Genomic DNA, 16,701 nt, shown 5'->3' with positions numbered 1-16,701 from the left:
AGATTATATTAAACTAATTTTCCTTTTTATAAGAATTTATCTGAAAAAGCTAAAAGAAGGAGAATACTAGGTACAATTCAAGGATTGATGTTTTTCTTGCCATACATTTCACTTTCAGAAATTTTCTCTCTCCTTCCCCCCCCCCCCTTCATATTTATTCTAGCCTATCCTGTTTCCTGCCCTTTTGGTATCTCTACCACAATACGTAAAGTTAGCTGCAATGCCAAAATGCTACTTGTTCTGTACCAGCCTGCTACCGGCCCTGCAGAAAAGGCAGGGACAACCCCTTTACAAATGGCAAGAGGCTGGAATAAAGCCTGCCAAATTTATTAACATAAAACAGACACCAACCATGAAACAGGAGCTATGAAACAGGAACTATTCAAGCGGTTGCCTTCAGCAAACCAGCCCTCCCACGCATTCCCCCTTAAATACAGTTCAGGGCGTGGCTTCTCTCTGCCTTCTTCCGAGGAGCCCCATTGCCTTCCTGTGTTTACTCCTGATTGACTGCCTCCTGCGTTGGGCGTCCTTGAACAGGGCCAGCTGTGGGTCATCTTCATCCACGCTGTCAGGCTCACACAGCTGGGTCTTGCGAGGAAAAACCGGCAGGACAACTATCAGGAGTCAGTGCTGACTTGAGGATGCGTCAAGAATTTTGTCAACAGTAGTAAAGAAGCAGCATTGTGGAGCAGGGTCATTGTAATCAGGGCAATTATAAAGCTTTACCCCTCACCAAGGATACTGTAATGGTTGTGTATATGTGAACCCAGGTACACAGAAGGAGAAAGAGGCAAGCTGTAATTACAGCAGAAGATTGACTGTGGCCTCAGGACAGAAAGAGTTACTCCACCCTATATTAGATTAATTTCAGTTATTTCAGAGTGGAAGCAAGCTATAATGGATGAATAATTCTAAATAATTACAAGATTGATCTGTGCAGTTTGAAAACAGTTGGTTTTATTTTATATTATATTATATTATTTCAGCCAAAGACAAGAGCCTGGAACACTTTTTATGTTCAGCTTCAAAGACATAAACTTGACTTCTATAATGATGAGAAGGAAGTGATTCAGGTACTTTATTTTATAATCATTTAGATCTTAAATATCCATTGCAGTTTCACTGAAAATCCTCCTCCACCTTTTCTTTTAGCTAGTTAAGATATGCAGTTTGATAAATGACTATGTTTTCTAACACTATCTACTGAAATTCCTATTAACAGAAATCAAAACCGCTGACTCAGCAAAATACTTGATTAAAATATTTCTGGATCAAATTTAAAATACATCTATAGATTGATTGGTTGATTGTCATCATGGTCCTTGGCAATTTTAGTGGAACAATGCAGCAAAGTGTGACATTGCCATATTTTCTTGAACAACAATTTTGAAAGTTTCATTTTGAGAAAACTAGGCCACAGAATGGCATATTTCAGGCAGCTCAGTTATTTTCTTTAAAGTACTAACCAAAATTGCTAAAACTCGCCTCACCTACTACAAGGTTCTTTACAATGAATAAACATTCTCTTGTGCAATTGTGCCTCAGAAATCACATTTGTGCATCACAAATGTGGGTAGATTATAATGGACAGGCCCTGCCGCCAAAATGCTTATTTCCCACTACACACATTTTTATTTGACAATCATCTATATAATTTTACAGTTTTTAATTTAATTTAATAATTTAATTTGTATACCGCCCTTCTCCCGAAGGACTCAGGGCGGTGAACAGGGCAATACATAATAAAAACAGGATACAAAAATTAAAAAGTGATTAAACAACTATGCCCGTAGTAATTAATACATATTAAAAATTAAAACTAATTATAAAAAACCCAACCCCATCCCGTCAGACCAGGCCAGCTTGTTCAAAAAAGAAGGTTTTGAGATCGCGCCGGAAGGAGCGAAGGTCGGGGGCCATCTGGAGCTCGACCGGTAAGCGGTTCCATAGGTCTGGTGTGCCCACAGAGAACGCTCTCCTCCTGGGGGCCACCAATCGGCATTCTTTGATCAGAGGCACCCTGAGGAGGCCCTCTCTGTGGGAGCGCACTGGACAGAGGGAAGTTGACGCTGGCCGCAGGTGTTGCCGTAGGTAATCCGTTTTACTGTTCTAAAGGATATGGAATCAAAAGGATGGGGTAGAAAGTCTTTGTTTATTTTGTCTTGTCTTTCCCCTTTCTTAGAAAATATTTCCAGACTTATCACTTAGCATAGCTGGAGCCAGGTGTGAGAGGCTAACGAACTATCCCAGGAAACAATATGCTTTCACCTTAAGGTAAAATACATCACTGTTAGTTGAAATAAAATGCAGTGCTCTTACTTTGGTAAGCTAAATACTACTTAGTTTACTGTAGAATGATTTTGTACAATTGGATGCTGCCATTTGCACCATAAGAATCAAAGTGAAAATAAAAATACCCACATATTGTGAAAGATGTCACACTTGTCAAGATCAGAGGAGTAAGAAGTTCTCAGCATTGCACATCCCAGCTCTATAAATGTTGTCATTCAAAGGCAAAAGGACTTTCCTTGGTTCACATCTTTCGTTGGTTCGTCATCTGTCCCTATTAATCATCCTGAAGCATACATTCCTCTATCAGTGCTGTTCCCTAGACTAAAGCATTATTGCATTTAACAAAAGGGAGAGAGTCTCAGGTCTGAACTAAGTTATCAATTTTATTTAGGAATTATAAGACAGAATTTATCTGAAATCAGTGCATGAGAAGATATCTTGGGCTTTGCTGAATACAAAAACTAGCATTTGTATTTGCTTTCTGGTCTGCTAATGTTAATAACATTTTTATAAGAAAAAGAATTGATCTTTTGGTGGGTATGTTTCTGTATGTATTCTCTCGTGAAGATATATCAGATAATATATTGAATAAATCAATTCTGTCTTCAATATACGGTTTACAGAACAAGGGATGGAGCAGAATACTACCTTGCAGCATCTTCTGAGAAGTTAATGGAGGATTGGATGCAAGCCTTATGGAGTAATTTAGGTAAATCAATGTAGTCTTAAGGGAACAGTTTGCCCAGAGAACCCTTACAAAACAGAATATTGGGCAAAAGGATGAACATCAATGGTAAATTTTCAGATTCTCCATAGCAGCATTTTTTTTCCTTTTTTTTCCTTTGATTTCTTATATGGATTCCTCCAGATCATAACAGCAATCAGAAGGAAGTTTTAATCAGTGAAAATGTGGTGAAACCTCAAATAAAACCTTGGATTTCTGCAGCTGGAACGTCTACACATAAACAGACTAACAAAGGTTTCCTTCTGAGGTAGGCATAGATTTCTGTTCATCTGATTATATTTGATTCACTATATTAAGTTTGCATTCGTAAAAAAAAAATTCCAGATAAACTAGTCCTTGTTTTTCCAACGTGCTGAAGAACATTAGAATACCAAGCATCATAGAGAGCCTTGAACTTTGAGAACAGGACTTGTGTCACAGCACTAAAAGACTAGCAATTGTTCCATCTAGTTCTGTTTTGTTGAGACATTTCAGTTCAAGAAAGAAGAAAACATGAAAAGCTTCTATGTTTTTATTCCCTTATGGTTTTGCTAAGTGGTTGAGCACATGTTTATTTCTTGATGTTAGCTACCATGAAAATACTTCTAGCTAAAGGTAAAATAAATAACACTGCATTTATGCATTTTAATTTTAAATCCTTATCTACATGTTCAGTAAAGGAAAACTAACTGCTGCCCAGACTTGCATTTGTGCGATGGGTGGCCATATAAATCCATTTTATTTAATGAATTAATTCTGTTAATACTGTTTGGTAATAGGAGAACTCCTTCCTTCAAAGCTAATCAAGAAGAAAGGCTCTCTGGAACGTCTGTTAAATCAGAAATATTGACGCAAACGTACAAAACTCTTGCTCCAAATTCTGAAGAACTTGGTAATAGCACTGTACTGTTTTTTCCTCTTTTCGTAATATATATTTAATAAAATAATACAGAACTCTCATATAGAGATGAGAGATGCTCAGAGTTTCATAAAATAAAAACAACGTCATTCTATGTTTAGTTTTTTTTTTAAAAATCACTAAAATCATTTCATGACAATTCACTTTGCTTTTCTCACTGATTATAATAACGTAGAGGGCAATGGAGGGTGGTAATTTTCTCTGTGATGCATGCATAGTTTTGAGTTTGGGATCAGAACAGGTCATTTATGGATTGTGTAAAAGATTAAAAGATTTGGCTTCTTATTTTTAATTATCATTTCCTCTATTATAAAATATCTAATGAAAATGAGTTATATATGTTAATTTATTATGGGATTTATCTATGCCGTGCATGTCATAGTAAAAAATAGTCAAATTTTATCAATTAAACCTATTTTAAAAGGGGAATGTAAATAGCAAAAGACCATAAATCAGGCCATCATAGCTAGTGTTTGATGATCGTCCTCATTTTGCATTTTCAAATAACAGCAAAATGATGATATAAGAATAAAATGGTTTTTTAGGCCTCACCTAGCCTGCTTTCATGGCAAAAGCATTATTTAATACAAACAGTTCATTCTTGGTTTGTAACTTTAAGATAACAGTACAAATTCAGAAACATTTCTGCTAACTAGGGTGTTAATGCTGCCTAGAATCACCTTATAGAGAGATGGGTAGCATAAAATTAAACAAACAAACAACAGGACTATAAGTTGATAATTCTGAACTAGGAAAGGGCTTAGACTTGATATAAAGCAGTTTCTTTAAAGCTCTGCTTAGAAAAAGTGAATATACTGGTTTTCTTTTTCTTTCTTTCTTTCTTTCTTTCTTTCTTTCTTTCTTTCTTTCTTTCTTTCTTTCTTTCTTTCTTCCTTCCTTCCTTCCTTCCTTCCTTTCTTTCCATTTATATAGCTGCCCATCTTTAAAAAAAAACTTTGGGTAGCTTAAAGGTAAAGGTAAAGGTTCCCCCGCACATGCGTGCTAGTCGTTTCCAACTCTAGGGGCCGGTGCTCATCTCCATTTCAAAGCCGAAGAGCCAGCGCTTGTCCGAGGACGTCTCCTTGGTCATGTGGCCGGCATGACTAGACGCCAAAGATGCACGGAACGCTGTTACCTTCCCACCTTAGTGGTCACTATTTTTCTACTTGCATTTTTACGTGCTTTCAAACTGCTAGGTTGGCAGAAGCCGGGACGAGTAACAGGCGTTCACTCTGCTACACAGCACTCGGGATTCGACCCGCCAAACTGCCGACCTTCTGATCGACAAGCTCAGCGTCCTAACCCACTGAGCCACCACGTCCCTTTGGGTAGCTTACAACCAATAAATTAAGGCTTACGATCCATTGATGCAAAATATAGTTTCTACCACTGAGCTACAGCCATGTCAGAAGGCAGAAAGGTCATGAGAGGGTAGAATTCAATTGGCAACAGTTTTTAACTGAATGGTTTGCCATACAGGTGTTGTAAAATATCTGTTTTATTTTTTTATACAATTTCTATTGTATTCTCTTTCTATAGAGTCTTTCTCATCCAATACTAATTCTTTCTTTTTTTTCCAGGCAGCGGATCTGAGCCCATGGTGAACACAACAAAGTATGCAGACAAACTTGGTGCTGCAGAGAGATCTGGAACAGAAACAGATGTCAAGAAAAAGAAGGGGCTTTTTAAGCATCTTTTCAGGAAGAAATAGAAGCAATACAGTTTGCTTGAATTTCCTAGAGATGCTAAGTTCTTCAGTACATTTCACCCTATTGCCTTTACGATTAATTTAAGAGATATGGCTGAAAGAGAAATGTGCACATTATCTATTGAATAAGTACCCTCCACAAAATGTACATTCATATTCCTCCAATATTTCTGTCAAAAAATTTAAACAATTAACACTTAAATTGTGTAGCACCGGGTATTTATAATTGCATGCATTTGAAAGCCATGAAGGTTTGGTGTTAATATTGGACAATTGTGAGTATATCAGTGCTGTTACCCTCCTTAACTTCTATAGGAGATTAAAAAAGGGAAAAATAAGAAGTAGGATTTCCATTTAATGAAAAGCTTTGTATGAAAAAAATGCACTACGAATATCTCTGAGCAAATATTTCTTCTATGCAGATATGAGGGCTAGAAAAGCGTCATAACCTTGCCAGGCTAGCTTCTAATATTGGGAAAGTCCTGATTATTGGTTTTAAAAAGGATACATCCAATCATCATTAGGTAAAGTTAATTAAATCTATATTAAGTAATAAAAACAATTCTGCCTATCATTTTGTCTACATTTTAAAAAAATACTTGAAAAATTGAAGTAGGTGACATACTAGCACAAGAAATAAATTAGTATGTATTTTCAAAGTTTGAAAACTGTTTTCTAAAGAAAAGATATAGTATAGAAACCAGATTTTATTCAGGTCTTTCCTTAAATTAATAAACATATTCATGCATTTCTCAAACAAATCCAGTAAGACAGAAGGAGCTTAATATATTTGTTTTATTATTAAATAGTAATCACTTTATACTGCTACATACATTTTTTGGGGGGGTTTTCCCCACAGTAATAGAGTACAGAAGTCTCTGGTAAAGAGAATTTTTGAAGAATAGTAGCATTTTCTCAGATTAATCTCAAAAGACTATGTTTTTCATTCTACAATAGATAAATGACTATATCTTTTTCAAAAAAAGGTTATCAGCAGGTGTCATGGGAGAGGGTTCAATAAATTAAATCACAGAAAATAGCAAACCAATAGCTGTTGGGCAATAGCTACCAAGAATTAAGCTTCCATAGTTGAGTTTTAATAAGATCTTCATGATAAAAAGATTGTCCTTCATTTATCATTATTCTAATGTGAGATAACATTTGATGTTTCAGCACTGTCATTAGATATTAAAAGAATAAATATCTTCAAGAAGCAATTATATGGAAAACTGTAGAGAAATATATTAAATAAATGTCTCAAAGCACAGATACTTTCAATCAATTAAGATAATAAACTAAGCTATAGGCTCATGTTTGAAAACATATAATTAGAATTTGATTCAGTATCTGTTGAGTTACAGCAATGTGGTTTTAGAATTTCAAACAAATTAATACCAATGGTTAATCCTTAAATTGCCTTTCATGTTTTAACTTCTGAGTTTTAATTCAGAAATAAGTTGTATGAAGTTTACTGAACTTACTTCCAAACAGATGCTGGAAAGTACTTGCTTTAGTTTGTCAAATGGTATAATAAAACAAAACAATATATATAATTTAAGTCAGATTTCCTTCATGTGATATGTGCAAATATATTGGAGAAGTTCCTAAAGTGATATAAATCAAATCAACCCAATAATTTCTATAAATGTACAATTTTTGCCCCAGATAGATCTAGTACTTTTTTAAAAAAAAAAGTTCTGTTGAAGCAAATTTTAGATACAGAGATTTATTAAGGCTACTATCAGGATCAAGTATTTTCCAAAGCATTTGTGCACAAATGGAAATCAAATATAATGGTGAATTTGAAACTTTTCTTTCAACTGTCCACCATAATTATTTTCTAATGAATCACCCTAAAATGTTTTGCATGTAAAATTAACAATAACAATTTCTGAATAGATACAATACTTTTGGCAACAACTGGTCTGTTACATTGTATTATGATCTATCACAAACATATTAGGACAATAATTTTATTTTGCTTTTCAAAATACAACAGTTAGATTAGTAAGGGTGATAAAACAACAGTGCTGTTGTGATCAATTTCTCTTCTATGAGGCTGTACCGCTTTCCACTTCCTATTTAAACAAATATGCCATTGGATAAAACAACTGTCTGAAAACAGTTGAAGAGCCATCTACTGCTTACATAAGTTCACAATAATGTACGGTTGATTTATTTAATTGCTGTACAAGTACACTAAAAAAAAATTAGGAGTTGCTGAGACTGTATTTTCCCCAAAACTTAATTTTGTTGAAACAGCAAAAAGAATGTTCATATCAGTTTGCACTGAGGACATATATTCCTTGTGTTATGTGGAGTTACAGACATAGACTAAAAATTATTTCAAGAATAGGCAATAAGGTATGGATTGAAACTGAACTATTAATGAATTGTTAGACATTAAGACAGGGAAAATGCATAAAGCAATACTCTCAACAATTCCATTTAAATAATAAAATAATGCTTCTACTTAGCTGGCCACTTTGCCTCTGAAAGCACAGCTGCTGTTTTAACATCAGAAGTTCTGTTCTATAGACCATGATCACAAAACCCTGAAGTCCAACCAGTAACAGCTGTGGAAAGCCTACAGCAGTATATTTAGTTTAAATCCACTTGCTTTATCAGTCAGGAGTGAGAATTACCCAAGCATCCAACCAATTGCAGCATAATGACAACCAAGTTACCTCAAACAATGCATCATGTTACAGATTGGATTTCTTCTCTTTAAGGAGACACATTATCATTGTTTATCATTTCTGGGCCCACTGTGCCGCTTTTTCTCTATAGCGTTTTGAATGGCTTGCAAGATGAAGTCTTTGCTATTAAGAACATTGTAACTGCATAACTTTATTAGTTTGTCAAGGTTTTCTTCAGTGTAGGTTATTTCGAAAGTTTGGTAGGGTGAGATGCCTTTTTCCAGATTGACATTACCTTCTTTCATTTCTGAAGGAGTGCGTTTGACCCCTGAAAAGGTAAAAAAAAGTGAGTGAGTGCACCTTATTTGAAGCAAAACAATGCACTGTAGGTAAAGATTTAAAACATTTGGTATTTGGAAGCAAAATAAATTGGTCTTATATCAACTTATCTATTTTGTGCCCTCATTTTCAGGGACTGATATAGCAATGGCACATTGATAGGCATTCTTCATTTTGCTGAACAGTTAAGTTTAGTTAAAATTATGTACTATAGAGAAAGCACTTCAGTTCTGGAATATTACTGCAATATGTCAATAAAACTCCAGGTAGAAATCCCAAAAATCATGTTCCTCTGAGAACCCCATTCCTCTGAGAACCCCAACCAAGAGGAAAAGACAGCAGATTTTTCTGTAAACATTTTTTAAAAATCTGTCATAACCCAGAATATAAAATATTGCTTCCAACCTTGCCCTGACTGATGTACACCATCTTGATCGTGAAATTAACAGACTTTGCAGAGCATGGAAGAAATTCTTTTTTTAGCTATTAGTGCCTGTGAAAGAAATATCTTCAATTGATAATTACCATGGGTAGCCTTTCAAGTATTTAAAGGATAGTTTTTAACAGACACAAATACTTTGCAGGACTGAGAAATGCTTTCCAAACTTAGAACTTGGTGGCAATATAATAGGAGATCCTTTTTTAAAAAAAGCAAATTGAAAAGCTACTTCAGAATATTGTTGAAATTAAGTATTATTACAGCTATGCCAATTATTTCTTGCATGACCTGAAACTGTGAAATCCTAAAACAGCTCGAGGAATGATTAGGCAACATGTCCTTTTCTCCTGAACTTGCAAATCTGATTCAGTCTGAACACTTTCCAGAGAAATAAAACTGCACATTTTGAAATGCCGAGGGTTGGGTGGGAGGAGAGGTTGAAACTTTCCAGAACTACTCTTATGATTTGAAGCTTTTGCATAGAATATGAAAATATTTGTAGGGAATCTATACTATGCTGTTTTAAGAGTAATCTTGGGAGTGATACTTAGAGCATCTCACTGAGCCAAGTAACTTTTTATTTTTTTAGGCATACTTTTAAAGCAATATAAAGCTATTTCCCTCTGATCTTGTGGTTGGAAGCCCTACTGTGTAGATGACTAGTTAACCTCCCCCCTCTCATATTCTTTCACAGTTGTAGTATATAACTCAAAAGTATGAATGCCTTACTCTGAAGAGTCCCTATCTGCTTGTCTTCAGTTAACAGATTGGAGCAATGAGAATCTTTGCCCAACACTCTTTCCATATATTCCTACTGGATCTAAAGAGGAAAGTAGAATGTTACATGAGATCCATTATGGAAAGTTCTTTGCATCCACCCTCCTCAATCTGCTACATTCCTATGTTCACATTAACTGCCCATGATATTTTTAGGAAGATTTTTTTATTGCTCAGCTGTTTGGTAAAATAAGGGAAAAAGCAGAGTCTTACTGGCCAGAAATGAGCAAGTCAGGGGCTGTAGATAGTTTTCAAGCATCCCTATAACACCCAGTGATCTGTAGAATTCAGTGAAAAAGAGCCAAATTTTGGTGAGAATAGAATTGGTTTATTTTTGAGAGATTTCCAGCCCCCTATCCATAGCCCAACAAAAAGCAGTCTTCAAAATTTCAGCCCTACCCTTTCTAGGCATCCCTAGATGACCTCCAGAATATCAAAGGCAACCTTCTAATACCTTAAAAGTGCTCATCTATGCTTAGGAAACCTTCAGTTGCACTAAATTCCAGGGAGCTTCAGTGTTCTGCAACAGTCAAATAATAGATTCCACCCTTGACTTCAGCCCTGATGAACTCACTCCTAGCCACAAGGAATTATTATTCCACTGTTACTTCTCTGCATGCAGCCTATTGTCCTATGGCAAGGGCAGAGACTGCAACAGGAAAAAAAAGAATTTTTCCTCCACCATTGGTCAGCTCCACTATTTGTTCTTGATGATCTCTCTGCTTAAATATGGAAAAGAAGTACTAGGATATCCAGACATAGGCATACACAATGAACCCAAACCACATTAAAATCACAATGCATGAGGTAATATCATGACACAAATTTCACCCTTACAAATTTACATCCTAATGTTATGCAAGGAAATACGGTAATTTGCTGTATTATGATGCATGTTTTGTCAGTTCCCCACCCCTTCGCTGTCTCTGGTCTAGAGAACCAATAACAGTTTGGGTTGCTGAATATATATTTCAGGTACAGATTTAAAGCCTGGAACTACCGAAGCTATTTTTAAATAGAATAATTCAATAGCGTCTTCTTCTAAGTGTTTCTTAAGTTGTGTGGACTTAAGACATGTGAACATGCTGGCTGGGGAATTCTAGGAATTGAATTCCACACATCTTAAATTTGCCAAGTGTGAAAAACTCTGCTTTAGCTGATTAATATTCAGAAACAATGTCTGTGTGTGCATACATAATTAATCATCACAAATTGAATGCAAAGTGTAGTTATACTTGGGAAATGCTACTTCAGAAGGGATTTCGGTCAACACGTGTGAATTGAAGAAATCACTGAAGAAACTACAAATGCTTAAATCAGAAAAATTGGGTAACCTTGTGCATCAGCTGAAATTACCTGGTGCTGAGTATTCTCTGAAGGTGCAACAGACCAGTGGAAAACAAAGCACTATTGGTGCATTGGGGTTATCTTCATCTGAGAAAACGTAGCACTCCTTCAAATTGTTTCGCTCTTTCTCACTCACATGAATCTTTGGAAAGGGAATGCCTTGGATTTCACAGTATTCGGCCGTCATCTTTATTTGCTGAAGAAGAGACCAAAAACAGAAAAATCTTCCCAAATATATTCATTTTGCTTTCCATATGTAAATCAGAACCTCCCCTACCAAATTATCTCTTATTGTCTGAGATGAGCAGAGGATTCAGTGCTAAAACATACAGTACCTTGAACATGCAATTTTTATTTTAATTCCATTTATATCCCGCCCTTCTCCGAAGACTCAGGGCGGCTTACAAGCTTAGCAGTAGCCTTCATTCTATGTATATGCCTGCTTATTAGGGCTTTCACACACACCCCAAGCGGCATTATTACAAAGTCAGCTTATTGCCCCCAACAATCTGGGTCCTCATTTTACCTACCTCGGAAGGATGGAAGGCTGAGTCAACCTTGAGCCTGGTGGGATGCGAACCTGCACTAATTGCAGGCAGCTGGTGTTACTTAAGGAGGCATTAGCCCACTGCTCCACCAAGGCTCCAATTCTGCTTTCTCAACTACTTTTGTACAGGTTTGTATTTGTACAACCTTTGTACAAGTAAATTAGAAACACTGTGCAAGTTTTGAAGTAAGGAAAAGGAGGAAAGGAAATTCTAGATGAAATTTCCAATCCAGCTGAAGTTTGAACCACAATTCAAAGTCCACAGTCCAGACAACTTCCAGTTGGTTCCCCAACCTATTTTTTCTTTCTTTCACACAAACACACACACACACAAAGATTCTACATTGCTTCAGGAAAGCAGTATTAGAGAAGCTTGTTTCACTCACTATTGTCTTTCCTTCTCCTCCAGACTAACTACATACTTTCTACATTCAAAATAGAGCTCCTATTAGATATAATGCTATGGAATTTAACAAGCTATCCTACAGTTTGGAGATTCACTTGGATCTCTCTCTCTCTCTCTCTCTCTCTCTCTCTCTCTCTCTCTCTCTCTCTCTCTCTCTCTCTCTCTCTCTCTCTCTCTCATATCTTAAGGCATTTTATTTGTCTCAGTTGCTTGAACTCTGCCCCCCCATCATCTGTGTTGGCACCTAAAAATGATGTTCAGATACAGGCAACTATCATATCCTTTTTGTAGTAAAATAAAGTTGATCCTTTTTTGTTTCTTGAGTTAAATGGAAACTATCTGTCTTCTACTTATCCGCCATATTGGTAAACTTGGCATCTGTGGTAGCTGAACTATAATTATGGATCTAAGAAACTCTAAAACACCTTTCCATCCTTTAAGCACACAAGCATTCCAAAGGAAAATAATAGTGAACATATTTTGTCTCACCCTTAAGATTCCACTCATCTCATAATCCAGAAAAATAATGATATCCACATTCCTTTCTGGCTTGAGAAGTGATATGCCACTGTTGTTCATAAAATATCCTACATCTAGTAAGCAGAGGGTCTTTGTGTTTGGAGTCAACTTGTTAGAAGAAGTGTCAAAGATGGTATCTGAAAGACAATTGATGAGCGTTTTTTCCAACCAACATGAATAATAACTCCAGGCTGTCTTTCACCAACAAAACCTGTGCTGCCTCACATAGTCTGAGAAAGGAAACAATGATAAGAGACATGATTGAGATGTTCAGAATTATATATGGTGTGGATAAAGTAGAAAAGGAGAAGCTCCTTTCCCCTTCCCAAAATACTAGAACTAAAAGTCACTAATGAGATTGAATCTTGGAAGAATTTTGACAGATAAAAGGACATTTTTATACCATACATAATTAACTTTGAAATGTTATATCACAAAATGTGCTGCTGGCTACCAGCTTGGCTGGCTTCAAAAATAGGTTTGACCAAATCATGTAAGTCATGTGGGCCAATGGCTATTAGCTTCAATGGTAGTGTGATTGCCTCTAAAAGCCATCTGCTAGGAGACTAGGGAGCTTCTTCATGCAAGTTGGCTATTATGAGAAATGACTGCTGAAGTAGATGGGCCAGGAGTCCAATAAGTTTAATTCTCATTGAGGAAACAGTGAATTGCATAGCAATAGCAACACAAGTACTTACGTTTAAATAAACAAAATATAACCTAAACTATATTATTGGAACATTGGTGAGTTCGGAATCTCATTTATCCAAAAGATACATATTTAGCTTGTTCATAACATTGTCTTCAGAAGAAGAAAAAACAACTTATGCTTTGAACTAGAACACAATTGGTATATAACTCAATCATAAAATCTATTGGCTATTAGTCTATTATTCCATCTAACAAAATATTTAAAGGTAAAGGTTCCCCCGCACATGCGTGCTAGTTGTTTCCAACTCTAGGGGCCGGTGCTCATCTCCATTTCAAAGCCGAAGAGCCAGCATTTGTCTGAGGACGTCTCTGTGGTCATGTGGCCGGCATGACTAGATGCCAAAGGCACATGGAACGCTGTTACCTTCCCACCGAAGTGGTCCCTATTTTTCTACTAGCATTTTTCGAACTGCTAGGTTGGCAGGAGCTGGGACGAGTAACAGGTGCTCACTCTGTTACGCGGCACTCGGGATTCGACCCACCAAACTGCTGATCTTCTGATCAACAAGGTCAGCATCCTAACCCACTGAGCCACCGCGTCCCTAACAAAATATTTAGGCACTCTATATTGTGTTGATTCCAAAGCCAATGAAAATATACCCACAAAACCTTTCTTTTTACAACCCTATAATCCCTTAATTCAGGGTAGAGTCGGGTTGACTGGATGGGTCTGAGTGTTTACTGGATGGATGCCCTTCCTGACACCATGCGGTGTTCACAGCATTTTTTTTTCCTTTGCGCCCTAGAAGAGGAGCATCTGCTGCTACGTAGGATTGAACTCTCAACTCTCAAGTGGGAGGCAAGCGTCTTCACTACTAGGCCACCATGCCACTCAGAAACTCCCTCACATACCCACACAAACAAAAACAAGTTTTCCCAAGACATTAGAAATATTGTTTTATGCATATACGTAGCATATTAAAAGCTGAATTCTGAACGCAATGACAGATACACTCAACCCACAAAGGAATTCTGCCAGCTTCTTACCCATGGCTTTAATAGTTTACTGAACTGCTTTTTAGTTATTAAGCATTAGAGATTGATCCTAAAACTATAACATTCTGAATATTGTAAAATCTTGTAGTGACCTTATTCTTCCCCAGTTAATCTTCTGAATGCTGTAATTATCACCTCATCACATTGCCATCAATATGTAAATAAAATAGGCCAATAACCATTTTAACAATATTAGACGAATTCATGTAGGAAAACTATATGACATTACTTTGTAATCATCGTGGCTTAATCTAATAGGATCAGAATATATTTCTAGTGAATGAATATGAAATACTGAGAAACAGGTAACCAAATGTTATTGCACTTTTGGCTGCTGGTAGACTTTCCACAGCCATCTAGAAAGTCCATCAGCAAAATAATAATAATAATAATAATGTTTTGGTCCAATCCAGCAAACGTTTCACATTCTTAAGAGGCTACACAGGTAATGTCATTGTTTGGCTTAATGGAGAAATCACTGAAAATAGACTATTATGAAAATGAAATGTGGGAACAACTCCCGTTTGTTCCAATTGTGCAATGATCAAGAATTGTTTTGTGGGATATTGTTATTGGTACTTTGTTTGTAGTTATGTTAAAGGGGAGTTAAAGCACATTATGAATTTGGTTAATTGTATATTATGCATAATTTTTATTTAGAATATGATTATTGTAACTATAATCCTGTACTTAGCTCTTGGAAGTGGGGGGGGAAGTGGGTGGGTTTGGGGTGGGAGGGATTTGGGGATATATTGTAAAATTTTGTTTTTGTAAAACTCTTTAATAAAAAAAAAAGAATTGTTTTGGGGCTCATTGCCATTGGGAATGTAAAAAATGGAAAACCATTCCAGAGCTAAACAAAGGCCAAATTCAACCTTTTACATGGTCATTTCCTGACAAAGAAATCAATCAATCGATCGATCGATCAAGATAAACTTGTGTGTGTTTCAATAAATATTCCCAGGACCAAAAATATATATATGTGATACTTCTTTTCCTCTAGAGAAAGTTTTTATATAAGGGAAAGGTATCCAAGAATCCTGTAGATCATATGTCTTCCCTGAGGTGCTATTTCTGTCCCCTGCAAGGTCAGGAAGAATAATTGGAAGTCACATACCCAGAAACACCCTTCTTACTATACCACTTCTATAATACATGAAAATATACTCTCATCTAGTGACATGTTGTGACGTGTCACAATGTATCGCAATTTTTTTTCAATTGCTGGAGCTGGAGTGGGCACGGCCTCCACATGATGAAACCAGCCCACGGGCCGTCAATTGGACACCCCTGATCTAGATCAAAGATCATCTTTTAAGGAATAGATACCATAGGACTATATAACCATCTCCTTTGTAACTCCGTAGTTATGAAACTGACTGGAGATATTTCTGAACTGATTCAATTCTGAACATTTAGAGTGTTTCTAGAAATTATCATTCTCATTTACCACTCCATTGCATGAATTCTTTCTGATGCAGATAATCTTTATCAAAATCAAAGCTTTGCAGGAAGTTATGATTTTCCCCACATAAAGGACGATTAGTTAAAATGTCATTGAAGATTTCACAGAGTTTTCCATAGGGATAACATGGAGGTTTGTAGACCGTGGGAGGATAATCACTTGAAGAATAATTCTCATCTGAAACAAAATATAGAGATACTTCATTTATGGTGACTTTTCCTTTTGTTTTCAAAATATGACACTTCTGGATTACTGAGGCTTTTTTAAATATAGCATATTCCACAAAAAATGGTGGCATTAAAAAGGAATATGCCCTGCAAAAACAGACACAGATCTGAGTCACTTAAAAATGACCTCTTCTCCTATCACAGGCTGAGTCTGCTAATTAGCCTTTTCTCTAGCACTGATTCCAGATGGATCTTTTCATATGTATCACCTACATATGAACAGAAAATAAATCAAAGTTGTGCATAAGGAAATAGTAAACAAATAGCTCATTATTATAATTCTAGAAGCACAACACCATCACTCTTCCATCGTCAAGCCCTAAAGAACAGGCACATAAGTGCAGGTTTCTCCAAAAGCGTCATTGTTGCTGTAGTTTTGGGCTAGGAGGCAACAGTTTCACCCCTGGTTATGACCAGGCACAGAGAAATTCTATGTATCTACTGAGGAGATAAATATATGACAGAATCCCAAGGTTTTATATCACATTTTTTTCATTATTATATGCATATATTGCAAAGGTCGCAATGACCTATATCAGTACATAATCTAGAAATGTCATTTTCCTTAAACATCAAAATATTCATAAATCAGAACAGTCCCTATTTTCTTAACTATCTATAATTTTTTGAATAGGTTATAGTAGCT

At 36.2% G+C, this 16,701-nt stretch overlaps 2 protein-coding genes across 2 annotated transcripts in view; one reads left to right on the top strand and one right to left on the bottom strand.

The window, feature by feature from the left end:
* SPTBN5 (spectrin beta, non-erythrocytic 5) overlaps positions 1-3,288 on the top strand; it is a gene marked incomplete at both ends in the record, with an annotated part of 118,472 nt that extends 115,184 nt beyond the window's left edge. The window contains 4 exons of the mRNA XM_083355348.1: positions 987-1,073; positions 2,183-2,274; positions 2,916-3,001; positions 3,161-3,288. Coding sequence (XP_083211474.1) covers positions 987-1,073; positions 2,183-2,274; positions 2,916-3,001; positions 3,161-3,288 — 393 coding nt within the window. The remainder of the gene's footprint in view (positions 1-986; positions 1,074-2,182; positions 2,275-2,915; positions 3,002-3,160) is intronic.
* A 5,098-nt stretch (positions 3,289-8,386) lies between these two features.
* The window catches only part of LOC310632428 (cytosolic phospholipase A2 beta-like), a gene marked incomplete at both ends in the record, with an annotated part of 39,376 nt that continues 31,061 nt past the window's right edge, over positions 8,387-16,701 (bottom strand). The window contains 4 exons of the mRNA XM_083349646.1: positions 8,387-8,610; positions 11,194-11,380; positions 12,627-12,793; positions 15,814-16,005. Of these exons, the coding sequence (XP_083205772.1) occupies positions 8,387-8,610; positions 11,194-11,380; positions 12,627-12,793; positions 15,814-16,005 (770 nt within the window). The remainder of the gene's footprint in view (positions 8,611-11,193; positions 11,381-12,626; positions 12,794-15,813; positions 16,006-16,701) is intronic.

Source organism: Vipera ursinii, assembly GCF_947247035.1.
Source record: "Vipera ursinii genome assembly, chromosome: 1".
NCBI lineage: Eukaryota > Metazoa > Chordata > Lepidosauria > Squamata > Viperidae > Vipera > Vipera ursinii.
Note: the sequence above shows the minus strand (reverse complement) of the source record. Positions and strands in the feature narration are given on the sequence as shown.